Source organism: Somniosus microcephalus, chromosome 3 (genome assembly GCF_052327205.1).
Source record: "Somniosus microcephalus isolate GS21.2 chromosome 3, FLI_Smic_1.0, whole genome shotgun sequence".
In the NCBI taxonomy this organism is placed as follows: domain Eukaryota; kingdom Metazoa; phylum Chordata; class Chondrichthyes; order Squaliformes; family Somniosidae; genus Somniosus; species Somniosus microcephalus.
Genome location: NC_140989.1, coordinates 147,304,653 through 147,323,569, shown reverse-complemented (window position 1 = coordinate 147,323,569; position 18,917 = coordinate 147,304,653). Strand labels below are relative to the sequence as shown.

General features: G+C 42.9%; 1 protein-coding gene across 5 annotated transcripts in view; it reads right to left on the bottom strand.

Moving 5' to 3' along the window:
• Window positions 1–18,917, bottom strand: part of fermt1 (FERM domain containing kindlin 1) — a 151,267-nt gene that overhangs the window by 40,901 nt on the left and 91,449 nt on the right. For all 5 annotated transcript variants that reach the window (XR_015077549.1, XM_085981715.1, XM_085981716.1 and 2 more), the window contains 3 exons: window positions 15,268–15,399; window positions 11,128–11,177; window positions 3,560–3,684 (listed from right to left, as the gene is read on the bottom strand). Coding sequence is in view for 4 of the 5 variants with exons in the window: in XM_085981715.1 (XP_085837841.1) it covers window positions 3,560–3,684; window positions 11,128–11,177; window positions 15,268–15,399 (307 nt within the window). In the remaining variant the exon portion in view is untranslated. The remainder of the gene's footprint in view (window positions 1–3,559; window positions 3,685–11,127; window positions 11,178–15,267; window positions 15,400–18,917) is intronic.

The following is an 18,917-nucleotide window of genomic DNA, read 5'->3' as shown; positions in this document are numbered from 1 at the left end:
ATTTTAACTTGGGACCCTGCTATCGTGAGGGTGACCCAAATGGTTCGGTGATCCTCTTTTGCGATTACATTGTGAAGTTTGAGACAGCTTAATCTCCTGTTCTCGGATTCACTATCGCTCATCTGGTCTTCGGAACTACTGTCCGTCATCTTTTGTACTTTCTTGTACGGTTCCTTAGTAGCCTTTTTGTTGTCGCTGGTCTTCTTCCCAGACCTACAAACTCGTGCAATGTGTCCAATCTTCCCGCATTGTCTGCATATTTTGTCTTTGGACCAGCAGTCCTTCTGGTCATGGTTAGTTCTGCTGCAGCGATAACATTTTGCAAATCCCCGTGTCATTTCGTGGGTGCCGTATTCCTGTGGTTTTTGTTGAATTTCTGCAGCTCCCCTGGCTGCTGCTTCATACGATACTGCCACGCTGAAAGCCTTATCTAGCGTCAGCTCTTTTTCTGCGAGTAACATCTTCTGTGTTCCTTCACTCAGGAGTCCACAGACAAATTTGTCCCGTAGGGTATCTGCCAGTCCTGCTCCGAACTGGCAGTGCTTTGATAGCTTGCGTAGTTCTGTAAGATACTCAGCATTGCTCTCATCTTAGTGCTGAGTTCTCCTGTGGAATTTAAATCTTTCTGCTATCAACAGCGGTGCAGGGTTTAAGTACTCCTGTAGAACAGCAACAATTTCGTTAAAACTCTTCGCCTTCGGTTTGGCTGGAGTAATCAGATCCCGCAATAGGCCGTACGTTCTAGCGCCCATTACGTTTAGCAATATTGATGCCTTTTTCCCCTCCGCTATTTCATTTGCTTCGAAATATACCTCGACTCTTTCCACATACGTGGTCCAGTCCTCTATTGTATTATCAAAAGCAGTGATACAGCCAGTCTTCGGCATCTTGCAAATCTAAAATGGCGCCTCCCGCGCTTTGCCTTCTTCTCCGATTTAACAAAATGGCGCCTCCCGCGCTTTTCCTTCTTCCCCGCTGTTGTTAGCGCTGCTTTCCACGGTTTCCTGCGCGTTAAATATTAATTCGTTTTCTTTTATTATCTTCCCGTCGTGGAGCGGACCCTCTGGAACACTTCCCTCCCTCTTCTGAGGTCCGAACGCTGCCCAGCTTCGAAACACCGGCCGCGCCCTGTATGCTCCACCCTCTCTCTCTCTCCTTGCTTCCCGACTCGCTGCCCGGCCCCGTTGCAGCCCAGGAAGGATCAGAGCACTACCTGCCACCAGCCCGATTAGCTGGGAAACCACGGACCGAGGAACCCAGACTGGCTCTGGACAGTCTCTTCTGCAAGTTTTGAAATCGATGATTGACGGTCGACGCCCGTTTCTCGAGTTTCAATGGCCTATTTTTTTTTTTTCTTCTTTCTTCTGGCTCCGACCTTCAACACGTCGTCGGAGCTGCTGCGGAGTTGCAGGTAAGTTCGTTTCTAACTCGTCGCCAGTGTTAAGTCCGTGAATGATTGAGACACGGACTAGCAGGAGAGAAACAAAGAGATCTTTATTGGTGAAAGGCATAAACGAAACTAACCAACAGAGGCTCTCTAGCGCCTTTTATACAGGGGTGATCACTGCCGGTACTGCAGTCTGAGACCAGTTATTCTCTTAAAGGTACATACACAACACACACCTTGAGTGCTGCATACAGTTTTGGTCTCCTTATTTAAGGAAGGATATACTTGCATTGGAGGCAGTTCAGAGACGATTCACTCGGTTGATTCCAGAGATGAGGGGTTTGACTTATGAGGAAAGGTTGAGCAGGTTGGGCCTATACTCATTGGAATTTAGAAGAATAAGAGATGATCTTATCGAAACATATAAGATACTGAGGGGGCTCGACAGGGTAGATGCAGAGAGGATGTTTCCCCCTCATGGGGAAATCTAGAACTCGGAATAAAGGGTCGCCCTTTTAGAACTGAGATGAGGAGGAATTCCTTCTCTGAGGGTCGTAAATTTGTGGAATTCTCTGCCCCGAGAGCTGTGGAGGTTGGGTCATTAAATACATTTAAAGTGGAGATAGACAAATTTTTGCAAGATAAGAGAGTGAAGGGTTATGGGGAGCAGGCTTTGAGGGAAGTGGCTTTGAGCCCAAGATCAGCCATGATCTTATTGAATAGCGGAGCAGGCTCGAGGGGCCAAGTGGCCTACTCCTGCTCCTATTTCTTATGTTTAAGGAAAATACAGAATAAGCTCATTTCCAATACTGCAAGTTAGAAAGCTGATGTTTTTCCTTCTCAGCAGTTCAAATTGATCAAAATGTTATTTACTAAAGAGTAGCAGAAGAGGAAGTGTGTACATTACACGTTTCACTGAAAGGTCCACAGGATACAGTCACTCTTCTCAGCTACAACTTTTCAACAGAATCCTATTCACGCCTTCCAAATTAGAACTATTGTATCTATTTTTTTCATTTCTTAGGTGATTTAATAGACTGAATTTTAGGTGGTATGCTGGTGCCTACTGTACTTAACATTCGTATAATTTCTGCAACAGTTTTTTCTCTGTTGCAATGCAAATTTTAATGAAATGAAAATTGTCGTTGCTAAACAAATAAAAACTTGTCATTTGAGAATTCTCAAAGGGTTTGATCATCTCTGGGTGTATGTTTTAAATAATCTGTTTCTGTCAACGTTCTAGACACCTAACAAATAAGGAAACCATAACAGATGCAATGTTATGCTACCTGTGACATACTGTGGAGTCTGTTGTACCCAAGCATCCAATTATTAGAGTTCACAGCATATCAGTAAAAATTGTTCCAGGGTGATGTGACTGCAGAGGTGAGGCCTGACGGCAAAAGATGGATAGGCTTGTGCTGCTGCGTAAAAGTGTACTGATGTTGGAGCTTTAAGTTCACAGAAAAATCATCTTGAATTTTTAGACACACAAGTTACAGCGATGTAATTTTGAAAAAATACATTGAGGTAAAGCATTTTTATATTTTTATGTAATGGAGTTTTATACTGTAGAAAATAATGCAATTCAGTTTGAATTTCGGCCAGGACATGATGGAAAAGAGTTTAAATTAAGGGAGTACTGAATAGGACTTGATGATGCAGTGAATGATGTAACGTATTACACCATGGTGTGATTGGGTATAGGTTTTCCACATTGCGAGTTCCTGCTCTTGGCTTGCTCATTGAGTAAAATGTAGAGATAGGTAACTGATGTATTGCTCAGAGCTCTCCCTACCAGCTGGTTGAGGTGGTGTATGCAGAAGCTCAAGAGGAGGTTGCTTACATGCCTGCCCTGTAAGCTGAAAGCTGCTACATAGTTGTGGGAGAGAGAGAGAGGAGTAAACCGAATTTAATAGATGGAAAGTGGAAATGCTTCCAAAGAGATGCATAACCTGTAATTGTTTCACATAAGTCTTAGATGCAGTCCAATTCTGTTTCATCATAGTTAGCATTATTGGAAGATAAATATAAAGCACCCCAGACAATTTAATTTGAAACTTAAGCAACTGTTGCGATATTCGGGATTATAATTCGGTTGTATTTAGAACAAGTTACCTGGCTTTTTAAGTGATGTTTAGTTCATATAAACTTGTAAAAGGGGTTTCTCACCTCTCAGGTTTAATTGTTCAATTGGTTCTCCTTGAGAAGCTTCTTTATTCTTGAAGTATGATAAACAAGTATCTTTAAAAATAAAGTAGTACTGCTTGTAGGCTTTCAGCGTCAGTTTTTTGGGCCTACAATATGAAACATATTCTCAAGTATACATTTAAAACCAAAATAGCTCAATACAATTTCAACTGTTATTTCAGTTTGAAGAACCCAATTTCTTGCATTTAATTTCCTTTAATGTAATAACGATCTATTTGTATATTTGATTATAGCTTGATTCAGAATTAATCTAAAACATTATGGAGTGAACTATCATCATCCAACTTTACTGAAACAAAATGCAACAAATACATACATCTCCAGTTAAATATCGTGACATATCCATCCAAATGGCACAGCAAGATTTGCTCCTTGCATGTCGAACCTCATGGACATTACGGTCGTGTATAACTTGCATTCTCTTTGGGTATTCAAAACATAATTCTGTAGGCATTATCTATCATTATATAGAGGTGAATACAAATACCTAGGGTTCTTCTGAAAAGGGAATGTTACCAAAACAACTGGCAGAATGAGTTCACCAGAAAGGAAGTCCACTATTAGAGATGACATTGTATGCAAGACTAGGTATACTATTTGAAGGTTCAAATAAAAGTGGTGGATAATTAGCTGACCAGACAGGACCAGCTTCTGAAAATAAAAGGTGAATGGCTATACTGCCATAAGAACATGTGAGGGAACTTCCAGCCCTCTTCTGATGTATTTTTGGAGGCTATTAGAACGTGTGAGGACATCTCGATTTCAGTTTCCTCTCCTCTGCGGGGTGATGCTGCAACCTTAACTTTCTGCCTCCTGTTTTAGTGTGGCTCATATAAACACTAGGAGGATTTAACCTGTGTGCATTCACACCTTAATCCTGAGTGCTGGAATATAAATACCACTTCATTTGCGTTGTTACAATGGATTTGGGGCAAGACTGTCTTGGAGGGAATCTGCTTGATTTGAGGGAGATGCTGTCAGGGAGGGAAATCTACTGAAAGTGAAATTTCCGTTGCACGGTCCTACACAACTTAAAGCATTATTCCCTTCAAACTTGCAACATGCACACTCATGTAGGGTCAGCTTGGCTCATTTGGTGGCAATTTTTCCTCTAGGTCAGATGGATGTGAGCTCTACTCCCAGACCAGGGCTTGGACTCATAATCTAGGCTGATTGAGTAGAGTACGGAAAGACTGTCAGAGGTGCTCTCCTTCAGATGAGATGTAAACTAAGGCTCAGTCTGCCTGTTGCGGTGGTTGTAGTAGGCATTAAAGGTCCCAAGCACGATTTGAAGAAGAGCAGGTGGTTTTGGTATTTTGGAAACTTGAGTGTCTAACACCATAAAAATCAACTGGTCATTCATCTCATTGTTGTTTGTGGAAGGCGGCTTGTGCAGAATGGCTACTGGGCTGCACTAAACCCCATTTGCCATCACCCCATCCTTGTTCGCTTACACTGACATTGAATTTAAAATCCTCATACAAATTCTTCCATGGCCTTAACCTGCTCTATCTCCGTAACATCCTCCAGCCTTATGTTCCATTGTGTGTCTTCCAATCTTCTGACTTTTTGGGTATCCACCCTTCTACCACTCCACCTCTGATTACATAGGATATACGGCATAGAAACAGGCCATTCAGCCCAACCAGTCCATGCTGGCGTTTATGCTCCACTCGAGCCTCATCTAAATTTATCAGCATAACCCTCTATTCCCTTCTCCCTCATATGCATCTATACTTTTCGCTTCAACCACTCCCTGTGGTAGCGAGTTCCACATTCTCACCACTCTTTGGGTAAAGAAGTTTCTTCTGAACTCCCTGTTGGATTTCTTGGTGACTATCTTATGTTGATGGCCTCTAGTTATTCTCTTCCCCACATCATTCCTCTTTGCCCTCCTAATCTCTTCGTATTCTCCTTTATCATGCACTCCCCTGCTGTCTATGGGGGGAATTTTGCCAGCCCTGGGGAGGCGGGACTGCCAGGAAAATGGCAGAATCTGGGGGCGGGCGCCATCTTCCCAGGAGGTGGGTACCCGACCCGCGCTGGGAGCCGCCTCCCCGAGGCAGGAAGGGGATTACAGCCACTTAACTGCCTGTTAACAGGTAGTTAAGAGGATTATCCCCATTTTACCCCTGAAAGTGCGGGCTTCCCGACATCGGGAAACCCCACCAGGGTCAGCGAGGCGAGCAGTGGGTCTGCAGGGGTCCAAAAGTGCGCTGTAGAGGTGAGTGATGGGTGCAAGTGTGGAGAGGTGAGTGTAAAGTGATAGAAAATGTTTACTTACCTTTGTTTCTTCCTGCAGGTTTCAACAGTTGGGAAACCGGAGACTCCCGCATCTCACCGGCAGAGATGACAGATGGCTGCTGCATTCTCCGATGCAACAGCCATCTGATTTCTGCTCAGCAGATAGGTTTGATGAGTCTTGCATACAAGAACTCATCAAACAACAGACAATGTCAGTTTCACAGAGCTGTCAAACGATGACAATTCATCTGTCAAAAATGCCTCCAAAAGCTCCCCATTGGCATAATTCAGCCCTATGTACTTAATGTATGCCTCTTCCCTTAACCTCAATTGTTCCCTTAAGGCTTTATTCATCCATGGAGTCTCATTAGTGTTTAGTTTGTTCTTTTCTTTTAGTGGAATATATTGTTCCTGCACGCTGTTGAATACCGTTTTAAAATGTTTCCCATTACTGTTCTACGTTGTTGTTTGCCAATATTGTTGCCCATTTTATTTTCCAAATTCTATTCTCAGCCCCTCGATCAGTTTTTCTCTAATCTATTACCCTGGTTTTCATCATACTTATGTCCTTCTCAGTTATCATTTTAAAGCGTATTATATTATGGTCACTATTGCCTAGACGTTCCCCTACTTTTACTTCTCTTATCTGCTCTGGTTCATTCCCCATTACTAGATTCAACAGCGAATCCTCCCATGTTGGGCTTTTTACATATTGGGTTAGTAAGGAGTCCTGTACACATTGTAGGAACTTCATTCCCTTATCCCACCTCTTCTGTCCAATTAATATCTGGGTAGTTGAAATGCTCCATGATTATCATTCTATGATTTTTTTTTACTCATTTCCCTAATTTGTCTGCATAGTTCTTCCACCACCTCCCTTCCACTATTAGGTGGTCTGTAGACTACACCACCTCCCTTCCACTATTAGGTGGTCTGTAGACTACACCTATTAATATGATTGATCCTTTATTATCTTTTATCTCTATCCATATGGATTCTATTTTGTCTTGCTGATAGCTGCGTCATTTTTTTCTACTGCCATTATGTACAGCTACTCCACTTCTTTTTCCCTCTCTTATCTTTTCTAAATATGTTATACCCTGCAATGTTTAATTCTCAGTCCTGATTTTTCTGTAGCCATGTCTCAGTAATCCCTACTATGTCTGGTTTCTCCAGCTCCCTTGTTTGCATTGTTGTACAGACAGTTTAACTCATTTTTAATAGGATTTCCTCTCACTTTATGTTTAACCATCTTTTTAGGCTCCTGTTCTATAATGCTATTTATTCCCTTGCCATCAATGTCCTCACTTACTTTATTCTTTCCTGTGCTCTGTTTTCCTGTTTTGTTTATAATTAGGCTGGTTACGTTTCTTGTAGATCCCTCCCCCAATCTAACAACCTCATAGTTCCCCAACCCCGCACAGCCCGCTTCTACCTCCTTCCCAAGATCCACAAACAGGACTGCCCTGGTAGACCCATCGTTTCAGCCTGTTCTTGCCCTACGGAACTTATCTCTTCCTATCTTGACTCTATCTTTTCTCCCCTTGTCCAGTCTCTTCCCACCTACATCCGCGACTCTTCGGACGCCCTCCGCCACTTTAACAGTTTCCAGTTTCCTGGCCCCAACCGCTTCCTTTTCACCATGGATGTACAATCCCTCTACACCTCCATCCCCCACCCGGATGGCCTGAGGGCACTCCGCTTCTTCCTTGAACAGAGGCCCGACCAGTCCCCATCCACCACGACCCTCCTCCGCCTGGCTGAACTTGTTCTCACATTGAACAACTTCTCCTTTAACTCCACTCATTTCCTCCAAATCAAAGGTGTTGCCATGGGTACCCGCATGGGTCCTAGCTATGCCTGCCTTTTCGTGGGCTATGTGGAACAATCTTTGTTCCAGTCCTACTCGGGTCCCCTCCCTCACCTCTTTTTCCGATACATTGATGACTGTATCGGTGCCGTTTCCTGCTCTCGCCCCGAACTTGACAATTTCATTCACTTTGCCTCCAATTTCCACCCTTCCCTCACCTTCACATGGTCCATCTCTGACTCTTCCCTTCCTCGACTTCTCCGTCTCCATCTCTGGGGATAGGTTATCGACCAATATTTACTACAAGCCCACTGACTCCCACAGCTACCTGGACTACACTTCCTCCCACCCCGCTTCCTGTAAGGACTCTATTCCATTCTCCCAGTTTCTCCGCCTCCGCCGTATCTGCTCCGACGATGCCACCTTCCACACCAGTGCTTCAGACAGGTCTTCCTTTTTCCGCAACCGAGGATTCCCCTCTACCGTGGTTGACACTGCCCTCGACCGTGTCAGTTCTATCTCCCGCACCTCTGCCCTCACCCCTGCCCCTCCCTCCCGGAACCACGATAGGGTTCCCCTTGTCCTCACCTTTCACCCCACCAGCCTCCACATTCAACGGATCATCCTCCGGCATTTCCGCTACCTCCAAAGTGATCCCACCACCAAACGTATCTTCCCCTCCCCTTTCAGCATTCCGCAGGGACCGCTCTCTCCGAGACACCCTAGTCCACTCCTCTATCACCCCAAACAGCCCTTCCCCTTCGCCTGGCACCTTCCCGTGCAAGCAGAGGAGATGCAACACCTGCCCCTATACCTCCCCCCTCCCCACTGTCCAGGGCCCCAAACACCCCTTCCAGGTGAAACAGCGATTTACTTGTACTTCTCGCAATCTAGTATACTGTATTCGCTGCTCACGATGCGGTCTCCTCTACATTGGGGAGACCAAACGCAGATTGGGTGACCGCTTTGCGGAACACCTCCGTTCAGTCCGTAAGGGTGACCCCGAGCTTCCGGTCGCCTGTCATTTCAATTCACCGCTCCATTCCCACTCGGACCTCACCGTCCTTGGCCTCTTGTACTGTTCCACGGAAGCTCAACGTAAACTCGAGGAACAGCACCTCATCTTCCGATAAGGCACTCTGCAGCCTTCCGGTCTCAATATCGAGTTCAACAATTTCAGATCATAACCTCGGCCCCCATTTCATTTTTACTTATATTTTTCCACTCCTTTCCTTTTGTTTCTCTCTCACACCTGGCAGCTATCTTTTGCCCTGCCAGTACACTTTACACCTAATCCCAGCCTATTACCATCTCGTCTAGCTTCTAATCTCTTTTACTTCTTTTGGTTCTTTTATTCTTTTGTCCGATCGCAGCCCTGCCTTCGATCTAGTTCCTTTTCTCTCCAGTTTTGAAGAAGGGTCAAACCCGAAACGTCAACTCAAATTTCTCTCCACGGATGTTGCCTGACCTGCTGAGTTTTTCCAGCATTTTCTGTTGTTATTTACAATTTTAAAGCCTTTGCCACCTCCCTATTTACCCTTTCATAAGAACATAAGTAGTAGGAGCAGGAGTAGGCCATATGGCCCATCGGGCCTGCTCCGCCATTCAATAGGATCATGGCTGATCCGAACCTAGACTCACGTCCGCTCCCCGTAACCCCTAATTCCCACGTGAGTCCCATCAGTACAGCTCCTTCCTGTCCCAGAAACTGGTGCCAGTGTCCCATGAAAAGGAACAAACCCCTCTTTCCCACACCAGCCCTTTAGCCACGTGTTAACTCTCCTGGTCTCTCTGCTTTTATGCCAATTTGCACATGGCTCAGGCAATAATCCAGAGATTATTACCCTCGAGGTTCTGCTTTTTAATTATGTACTTAACTCCTGATATTCTTTCAGCAGGACCTCCTCCCTGTTCCTACCTATGTCGTTTGTTCCAACATGGACCACGACAACTGGATTTACCCTCTCCCTTTCCATGCTCCTCTCCAGCCACCGTGAGATCTCTCTTACCCTGGCACTGGGTAGGCCACACACCCTTCGGGATTCTTGTTCTTGGCTGCAGACCACCACCCCCCCCACCACCTGCCGCCCCGGGACAGCCTTCTGAGCCACGGTGCCTTGGTCTGCATTCTCCTTGTCCTCACAGGTAGCAAGTACTTCGTACCTGTTGGACAGAACCAGTGTCTGCAGGACCGCCTTCTCAACCTCTCCCAAATCCCTGCTACCCGGCTCCCTAGCAGTCACACCCTCCCCTTCTTGAACCTGTGCTTTCCCCTGGGGTGTGACTGACACATAAGGGAGGGGGTGGAATTTTTGGACAGTTTTATCCAGAATGCAGAGTGTCTCCAGCTCGCACTCCAGCTCAATTATTCTGAGCCAGAGAGATTCGAGATGGAGACATCTCCTGCAGACGTGTTTGCTCGGGACAGTCTCGCTGTCCACACACTCCCACATACTGCAGTCCAGACACACAGCCTACTCTGCCATTTCTTAGTCTAGCCTTATTTAAATTAAAGTCTTTATTCAACAATTATTTGTAGTTATATTAGTGTAACTAGTTAAGCTATAAATTTAATAAAGTACTTTGTAGTTTCCTGCACCTAATTTAAACCACTGTCCTAGGTAAGAGAGAAAAAAATACATAAAAGTAATTGCAGAACAACAAACATGGACCCAGAGCCTTCAACTGCTTCTCAAACCCCTCTGTCTCTCTCACTCCCTCCCACCTTTAAAAGCCTTTTCAAAACACATCTCTTTAATCAAGCTTTTGGTTGCCTCTTCTGACACACTCAAAATCTCAGCACCTGCTCCTTTTCTCTTCCGTGAAACACCTTGCGATGTTTTTCCATGTTTAAGGTACTTTTATAAAATCCAAGTTATTTGGCTACATAACAATCACTTCACTTCAAAGTTATTCAAAATGTTTTAATTGTGAATTATTTTGAGATGTTCTGAAGTGATAAAGTGCTATATAAATCCAACTATCAAATGCGACTCAAAGCCATTACCGTGTAAAGCTGCAGAATTTAATTGTGAAGGGGAGGGGGTGTATGAAGAGTTTTTTCTTTTAAATGTCCCAGTATCTCTTACTGAAAACTGTAGGCCATACTACAGACACTAACATTGTGAATAAATCTGCAAGCTCTCAAGTGATGCTCTAAATCATTAACCACTATTGGGCAAGACCTTATGTTAAGATGGCTGGATAAATTAAAGATGTTAAAGTGTTCTTTCAACATTTAATATATATGAAAGCTACATGTTTTATAAATAAAAGTCATAATAAAGTTCAATCAAATGTTTACATTCCCAATGTAACCCTTTGAAAGTATCTCAACCCATTCCCTAAAATCTATTTTAAATTTATACACAACATTGACTCTAAATTTTGAATTAAATACAGATGAATTAACATTCTTGGTTTTGTTTTATGTGAAAAGATAATGATTTTATAATTGAAGCATTTCTATACTTACCTAAAAATTTTAAGATAATCTGCTAACTTTGGGATGTCTGTGATGTCCTCCTAGTGTAAAAGCAAGTAATTTGTTATAACGCGCTTATTAACTTTACATTCTTAACGAAAGAAAAAATGTAAACCAGGTTAATGTTAAAAAATTCCAAAAAAACAGTAGTTCTGTCCTAGTTGAACATTAATAAATTTATATCTATAATTCTTGTTCTGTAAAATTTTCCAGGAAGCTGCAGTGACAGTGAAGTTATTTTGTTCTTTACAAAAGGATCTTTTCTCATGGTAGATAAATATAAAGCATCTCTGTTTTACTGTAACCGTTCTACTCCAATTCATTCAGCCTCCCTTTCTGTGTCTTCTGTTTTGCATCTACACCTCTCTTTCTCTCGCTCTGCCTCAGACACTTTTCATTGTCTGTGTTTTTCTGACTCCTTTTCCCTCTTTCTCAAAGTCTTATTGAAGCTGAGACACACAACAAAAATGGTGGACAAAGAGTTTGTACTGGGTTGGCCAGGCCATCTGATAACTGTCACATCACTAGTGGACAAGCAAAAAAAATGTAGGCCAGATCCTGGAATGGAAGGGAGAAGAGATTGAGATTGATAAGAGCGAATATGGGGACAGAGCTCAAGCTGGAAGCCTTTGAGACAGTGGGAACCCAGGCTATACAGAGGGCAGATTGAGGCTTCAGCAAGTGCCTGCACATTATATTCCCAATAAAGTTAAGATTAAATATTAGAAAAAAAAGCCATGCGAGAAGATAGGATAGAACATTAAACTTATAAACCTGTTGCATGGACTGCCTAGGAAGGATGTAGAAGCAGACCGTGTGGAAAAATTTAAGGGAGAATAGGATAGATATTTGAAGGAGTGGTTATTAGCTTTTCAGACTGGCCAGGTGGACTGCAGTCCTTTTTGGTCCTGTATTTTCCTACATTCTTATGTCATGATCCCTTTGTTAATTTATTCTCCTTGTATTCTACAGAAGATGTAATTCTGTAGTTGCTACATACATTTGAATTTTTCCTCTCCATTAAAAAAAATATTTCACATCACTTGATAATGTTTAAAGTGCATACCTAACTGGGACAAGGATGCTAAAATATTAATACTCTCGGTGGGGCGGGGGGGGAAGGGGTAATCTTTCCAAATTTCTGATTTCCCTCATCATGTCATCTCTCACATGACTCTTCAGCAGCAGCCACTCCTTTACGCGGCCATCTCGTCAGACGATGCTGTGGAAAAGGTTGGGGACCTCAGGGGTGGAGAGGTGGGCCCTTGTTGATGTTGTCACTATTCCTACATAACAGTGACTACATTTCAAAAAGTACTTCATTGGCTGCATTGCGCTTTGGGATGTCCTGAGGTTGTGAAAGGCGCTATATAAATGCAAGTCTTTCTTTTCTGGCTGCAGCCCCATGTGCAGAAGGTGCGAGAAGTTCACTGACCTGGGGAAAGCCATATAGTAGCAGGTAGAGTAAGGATAGGGAAAGTGGAAGAGAAGGCCAAGTCAAAGACTGCTGAGGCCTGGGAGTGGTAGAAGCTCAGCCCTGAAGCCAAGAGTAACATCAGAGTGGTGCTGAGTTCCAGGGGTAGTGGAAACCTGGACAGAGCCAGAGTATCTAATGAAGGTGCACCTGTGCTGCAAGTGAGTGAGAAACCTTGGAAAGAGTGATTCAGGTGCCTGGAGTCATCAGATAAACTGAAATCCGCTGAATCCTTATGTCTGGCTTTACTAGCATTGATCTTTAACCCTGTCAATCAGATCACTGGGAAGCAACATGCCCAGAATGTTTGTGATTACTATTGAGAATATTACTAGAAAGACACTCAACCATCATGTGATTACTATTGGTCAATAAGCTGGAAAAGTAACATCAATTTATATTTGAAATTACTTAAATAACCCCAATAATAGCTTTCACAGAGCTGAAGTGAGCACTGCTGGCCTCTCTGCTGGGGAAAGATGGGAGGTGTAGAGAATAAAAAAAGTACAGGCATATGAAAGTAATTTTTAAAAATAAAAAGCTTGTGTTAATAGCATGTTTCTCTTCATCTTTTTCACAGCAGTGAAAAGAAAATCTGCAGGTTCCGTGTACTGCACAATAAAATAGTAGGTTTGTGATCATAATTGCTACATTTCAGTTATTCTTGTTATCAGATTTTTTTAAATTTATTCATTCATGGGATGTGGGTGTCACTGGAAAGGCCAGCATTTATTGCCCATCCCTAATTTCCCTCGAGAAGGTGGTGGTGAGCCGCCTTCTTGAACCGCTGCAGTCCATGTGGTGAGGGTACTCCCATAGTGCTAATAGGGAGGGAGTTGCAGGATTTTGACCCGACGACGATGAAGGAACGGCGATATATTTCTAAGTCAGAATGGTGTGTGATTTGGAGGGGAACTTGGAGATGGTGGTGTTCCCATGCGCCTGTTGCCCTTGTCCTTCTAGGTGGTGGAGGTCGCGGGTTTGGGAGGTGCAGCCGAAGAAGCCCTGGCGAGTTGCTGCAGTGCATCTTGTAGATGGTACACACTGCAGCCGGTGGGTGGGTGGGGTGAAGCTGTGAGGCAGCCACTGACAGAAGGCAAAATTGATTGGGTTAAGTCACTCCTTCTGTCCCTCCTAGCAGCCAACCCCGTGGCAGCAACTATTATAGAGAGTTGCAGCCGCTAGAGATTGATGGGGTGGGGAATCAAAGGGAGGCAAAAAATAAACAGCTTATGTTAATTATATATTTCTTTCAATCCCCTTTGCAGTGATAAACAGAAAATACATTTTTTTGGAACCAGAAATTTAAGCTGGAGTCTCATCACTCATTGTTTTCTACCAGGAAAGCCAACTAAGGACTGTTTTTACTTGCACATTCATAACAACAGCAGCATTTAATTACTAAAGCATTTACCGTGATTTATCTTTTATAGTATGCGGTTCATAACATTAAAGACTCATAAAACACATTAGCTATAATTCCTAAAAAGAATGTGGTTTCTAAAGGAAACATATTTGCAAACACGGCTCATTTAAAAAAAATTCAGAAGATGCCTGCAGCTGCACAGACAAAACATAATTATTTGCCAAGGTCAGTTTTTAGGTGTGTATGGTATTCATACTTTTACGAACTGAACCTTCGGTCAAAACAGGTGAACTTTTTAATCTTAAATTGAGTAAAATATAAGGGTCCAAATTGTGCTAATTGTTCGGCAATTCATGGAAACTGATAAGCAGCTGAGCCCGATCTACAAAAACCTGCTGCTTTAATACAGGATATCTGTCAAATGTACAATATGATTATTCAAAGAAAGTGTTTTCAGTTGAACTGATAACATAATACAAAATGTTGTAAAGGGAAATATCCATATACTCACCAGTGTCCCCTAATCACCCCTAGTTTCTCTATATCATGTTTTAAAATTGCTCAAGAGAGGCAGTATTGGGTTGGGGGGGGGGGGGGGGGCATTTTGTGTGGAATTCCCCTGATATGACACTTCCAGTAACTTCCAGAGTTATTAGGATTACCCCATTCATGACATCCCTGAGTGGCAATGTGTTGCTTGAACTTTTAAGAAAAACATCAATTAAACCTATTGATTGGGGCGGAGGTGATCTTATTAACTTAAGGGATCTGTGGGTATTGAACAGTCACCGTGTAGGGCTCCCTGCCTTCCAACAGGACATCAGGGCTGCATAACATCAGAGAAAGGCTGCTGGCATGAGTGACAATGTCCTCCCTATTTAAGCTACTGATGATGAACACCTTCATATCTGTCAGAGGTCTGTCTGAGGACATAATGGGCGTCTACAAGGTAATCAGAACCTGTGTGTTCTTTCTTCAAGACTTTCTAGCTCTAACCACAGGACTACTTGTATAGTAGGCTCCATTTCAGACAAAAGATTATGAAACAATACTCCTATGTTGTTCAGACCCTGGGGCAATGAGCTTTCCACTTCAGTCAATCATTGGCCCAACAAATGGATATCAGAGATGGAGGTACTCATCTCAAAGTGGAGACTGAGCAACATGAGCGAGCATCTATCCATTGCAAACATTTAGGATTATGTGATTGATCAATAGAATACACTTTCCTTTTCGGAAAATAACCAGATACGTTATTACATTTAAAAAATATATATATATATTTTCTTACCAAAATCTTGTCTATTTTTCCACCTTCAAGTGTCACCTCTAGACTGGCAAGGGCAGCCTCAACTTCATCTACATCTTGCTCATTAGTGTAGTCTTGTGGTTCAGATAATAGCGATAACTTGCTTATATGATACTGAAACAATATTTTAACATTTATTGAAGTGACTATAGTCAAGTGTGTTTTTTTAAAACCAGGTCTCTCCTAGGTATGACTGTCATTACAGATATGGATACATGATTTTATTAGGATGATGGTCAAACTTACTGAAGCAACCTGCATGCACCATCCCAATATATTTTATTAATTGAAAACAGACTATGCAAAATCCTATGTAACTGAAAATGTAGATGCTTCAAACTTGTTAGTGAAGACTTGCTGGTTCCTTGAGATCAGATTAGCATTGGTGTGTTCTCTGGGGCTACAGATTTTACACTTGAATTAAATCATAAATATGTAAGTTGCTTCTTTTTAAATGAAACACAGTCCTCCCACAATGTGTACTCCTATGCCCCAGGTAATAGTTGCATATAATCTCTTCACAAAGTATGACTTTGAGTGCTGATACTAAACATGCCCATCCCACATACACTTAATATATTTTTGTATTGCTATGCAACAGCACAAAAAAATTGCAAAAATATTATAGACCTAATGTAACATTATTGCTTTCTTACATGTCTTTGCCAGCTATTTTAACAAAGACGAAAATAGCAGGCAAAGGAATATTATCCAAAAACATTAACGTGCATTAAGGAGTGTCAGCCGTGGCTCAGTTGGTAGCACTCTTGCCTCAGTCAGAAGGTTGTTGGTTCAAGTCTCTCCTCCAGAGACTTGAGCACAAAAATCTAGTACTGAGGGAGTGCTGTACTGTTGGAGATGCCGTCTTTCGGATGAGACGTTAAACCGAGACCACTCAAGTGGACGGACAAGATCCCATGGCACTATTTCGAAGAAAAGCAGGGGAGTACTCCCCGGTGTCCTGGCCAATATCGATCCTTCAATCAACATCACAAACAGATTATCACATTGCTGTATGTGGGAGCTTGCTGTGCGCAAATTGGCTGTCACGTTTCCTGCATTACAACAGTGACTATACTTCAAAAGGCTGTAAAGCGCTTTAGGACATCCTGAGGTTGTGAAAGGTGCTATATAAATGCAAGTCTTTTTACATTATCAATAGTACATCTTGTGAATTCAAGGGTACAGGGGTTGTGCCAGAGGACTGGAGAATTGCAAATGTTACACCCTTGTTCAAAAAGGATGCAAGGGTAAACCCAGCAACTACAGGCTAGTCAGTTTAACCTCAGTAGTGGGGAAGCTATTAGAAACGGTAATCCGGGACAAAATTAACAGTCACTTGGACAAGTGTCGATTAATTAAGGAAAGCCAACACAGATTTGTTAAAGGCAAATCATGTTTAACTAAATAGATTGAGTTTTTGATGAGGGCAATGCAGTTGATGTGGTGTACATGAACTTCCAAAAGGCATTTGATAAAGTGCCACATACAGTAATAGGCTTGCCGGCAAAGTTGAAGCCCATGGAATAAAAGGGACATATGAAATTGGCTAAGTGACAGGAAAGAGAGAGTAGCGGTGAACAGTTGTTTATCGGACTGGAGGAGTGGTGTTCCCCAGGGGTCAGTACTAGGACCACTGCTTTTCTTGATATATATATATTAACGACTTGGACTTGGGTGTAGAGGGCATAATTTAAACATTTGTAGATGACACAAACTTGGAAGTGTAGTGAACAGTGAGGAGGCTAGTGATAGACTTCAAGAGGACATAGACAGGCTGGTGGAAAGGGCGGACACGTGGCAGATGAAATTTTATTCAGAAAAGTGTGAAGTGATACATTTAGGTAAGAACAGCGAGGAGGGGCAATATAAACTAAAGGGTACAATTCTAAAGGGGGTGCATGAACAGAGAGACCTGGGGGTATATGTGCACAAATCATTGAAGGTCGCAGGACAGGTTGAGAAAGCAGTTCAAAAAGCTTACGGGATCCTGAGCTTCATAAATAGAGGCAGAGAGTACAAAAAGCAAGGAAGTTATGATGAACCTTTATAAAGGTTCGGCCTCAACTGGAGTATTGTCTCTAATTCTGGGCACCGCACTTTAGGAAGGATGTGAAGGCCTTAGAGAGGGTGTAGAAAAGATTTACATGAATGGTTCCAGGGATGAGGGAATTCAGTTATGTGGATAGACTGGAGAAGCTGGGTTATTCTCCTTAGCGCAGAAAAGATTGAGAGGAGATTTGATAGAGGTGTTCAAAATCATGAGGGGTGTGGACAGAGAGAAACTGTTCCTATTGGCGGAAAGGTTGAGAACCAGAGGACACAGATTTAAGGTGATTGGCAGAAGAACCAAAGGCAACATAAGGAAAAACTTTTTTACGCAGTAAGTGGTTGGGATCTGGAATGCACTGCCTGAAAGGGTGGTGGAGGCAGATTCAATCATGGCTTTCAAAAGAGAATTGGATAAGTACCTGAAGGAAAAAAATTTGCAGGGCTACGGGGAAAGGGCCGGGGGAGTGGGACTAGCTGAAGTGCTCTTGCAGAGAGCAGGCACAGTCTCGACGGGCTGAATGGCCTCCTTCTGTGCTGTAACCATTCTATGATTCTAAGGGAACAAGTACAAAATAACTTTAAATCCCCATTAATTGAAAACGTCATAAAATTGTGGGATTTGATGGGTGCTTTTATAATACGTAGCATCCTATTTGTCAACGAAAAACTAGAGGCTGCAATATATTCTACATTTTTTCTGGGAAGCTTGCCTTAAATATCTAATTGCAATAACAGCAACTTGCATTTATACAGCACCTTTAATGCAGTAAAATGTCCCAAGGTGCTTCGCAGGAGCATTATCAAAAAATTTGACGAGCCACATAAGGAGATATTAGGAATGTGGGTCACGGAGATAGGTTTTAAGGAATGCCTTAAAGGTGGAGAGAGAGGTAGAGAGGCAGCAAAGTTTAGGGAAGAAATTCCAGAGCTTCAGACCTAGGCAGCAGAAGGCACGGCCGCCAATGGTGGAGCATTGAAAATCGGGGATGTGTACGAGGTCAAAATTAGAGGAGCGCAGAGATCTCGGAGGGTTGTAGGGCTGGAGGACGTTGCAGAGATAAGGAGGGACGAGGCCATGGAGGGTTTTGAAAACAAGGATAAGAATTTTATATTTGTGGTGTTGCCAGTGCAGGTCAGCGAGCACAGGGGTGATGGGTAAAGGGGACTTGGTGTGAGTTAGGATACGGGGCAGCATAGTTTTGGATGAGATGAAGTTTATGGAAGGTGCAAAGTGGGAGGCCGCCCAGGAGAGCATTGGAATAGCATTGCAACATCTTCTTTCAAATCATAACTTTACTAACTGATGACATTTACTGTTCCTATGGTTGTAAGTTAGGGCGACAGGCTGTGCTAGGGAGAGAAATAAAGGGGGTTGGGGGGGGGTGAAACTAAGCTGTAATTAGAGTTGTATAATGCGCTTCTTAAAGTTTCCAAATGAGGTCTGTTCTTCTGGAACTGGACTAGCACAATTGCTCGTGCAAATGTAATGCAAAATATTTCCATTTACACTTGGCACCAATCTGGTATTGTTTTCCAGAACCAGCTAGTGTGTTTAATTTTTTCCCCATTTCATGGCTACG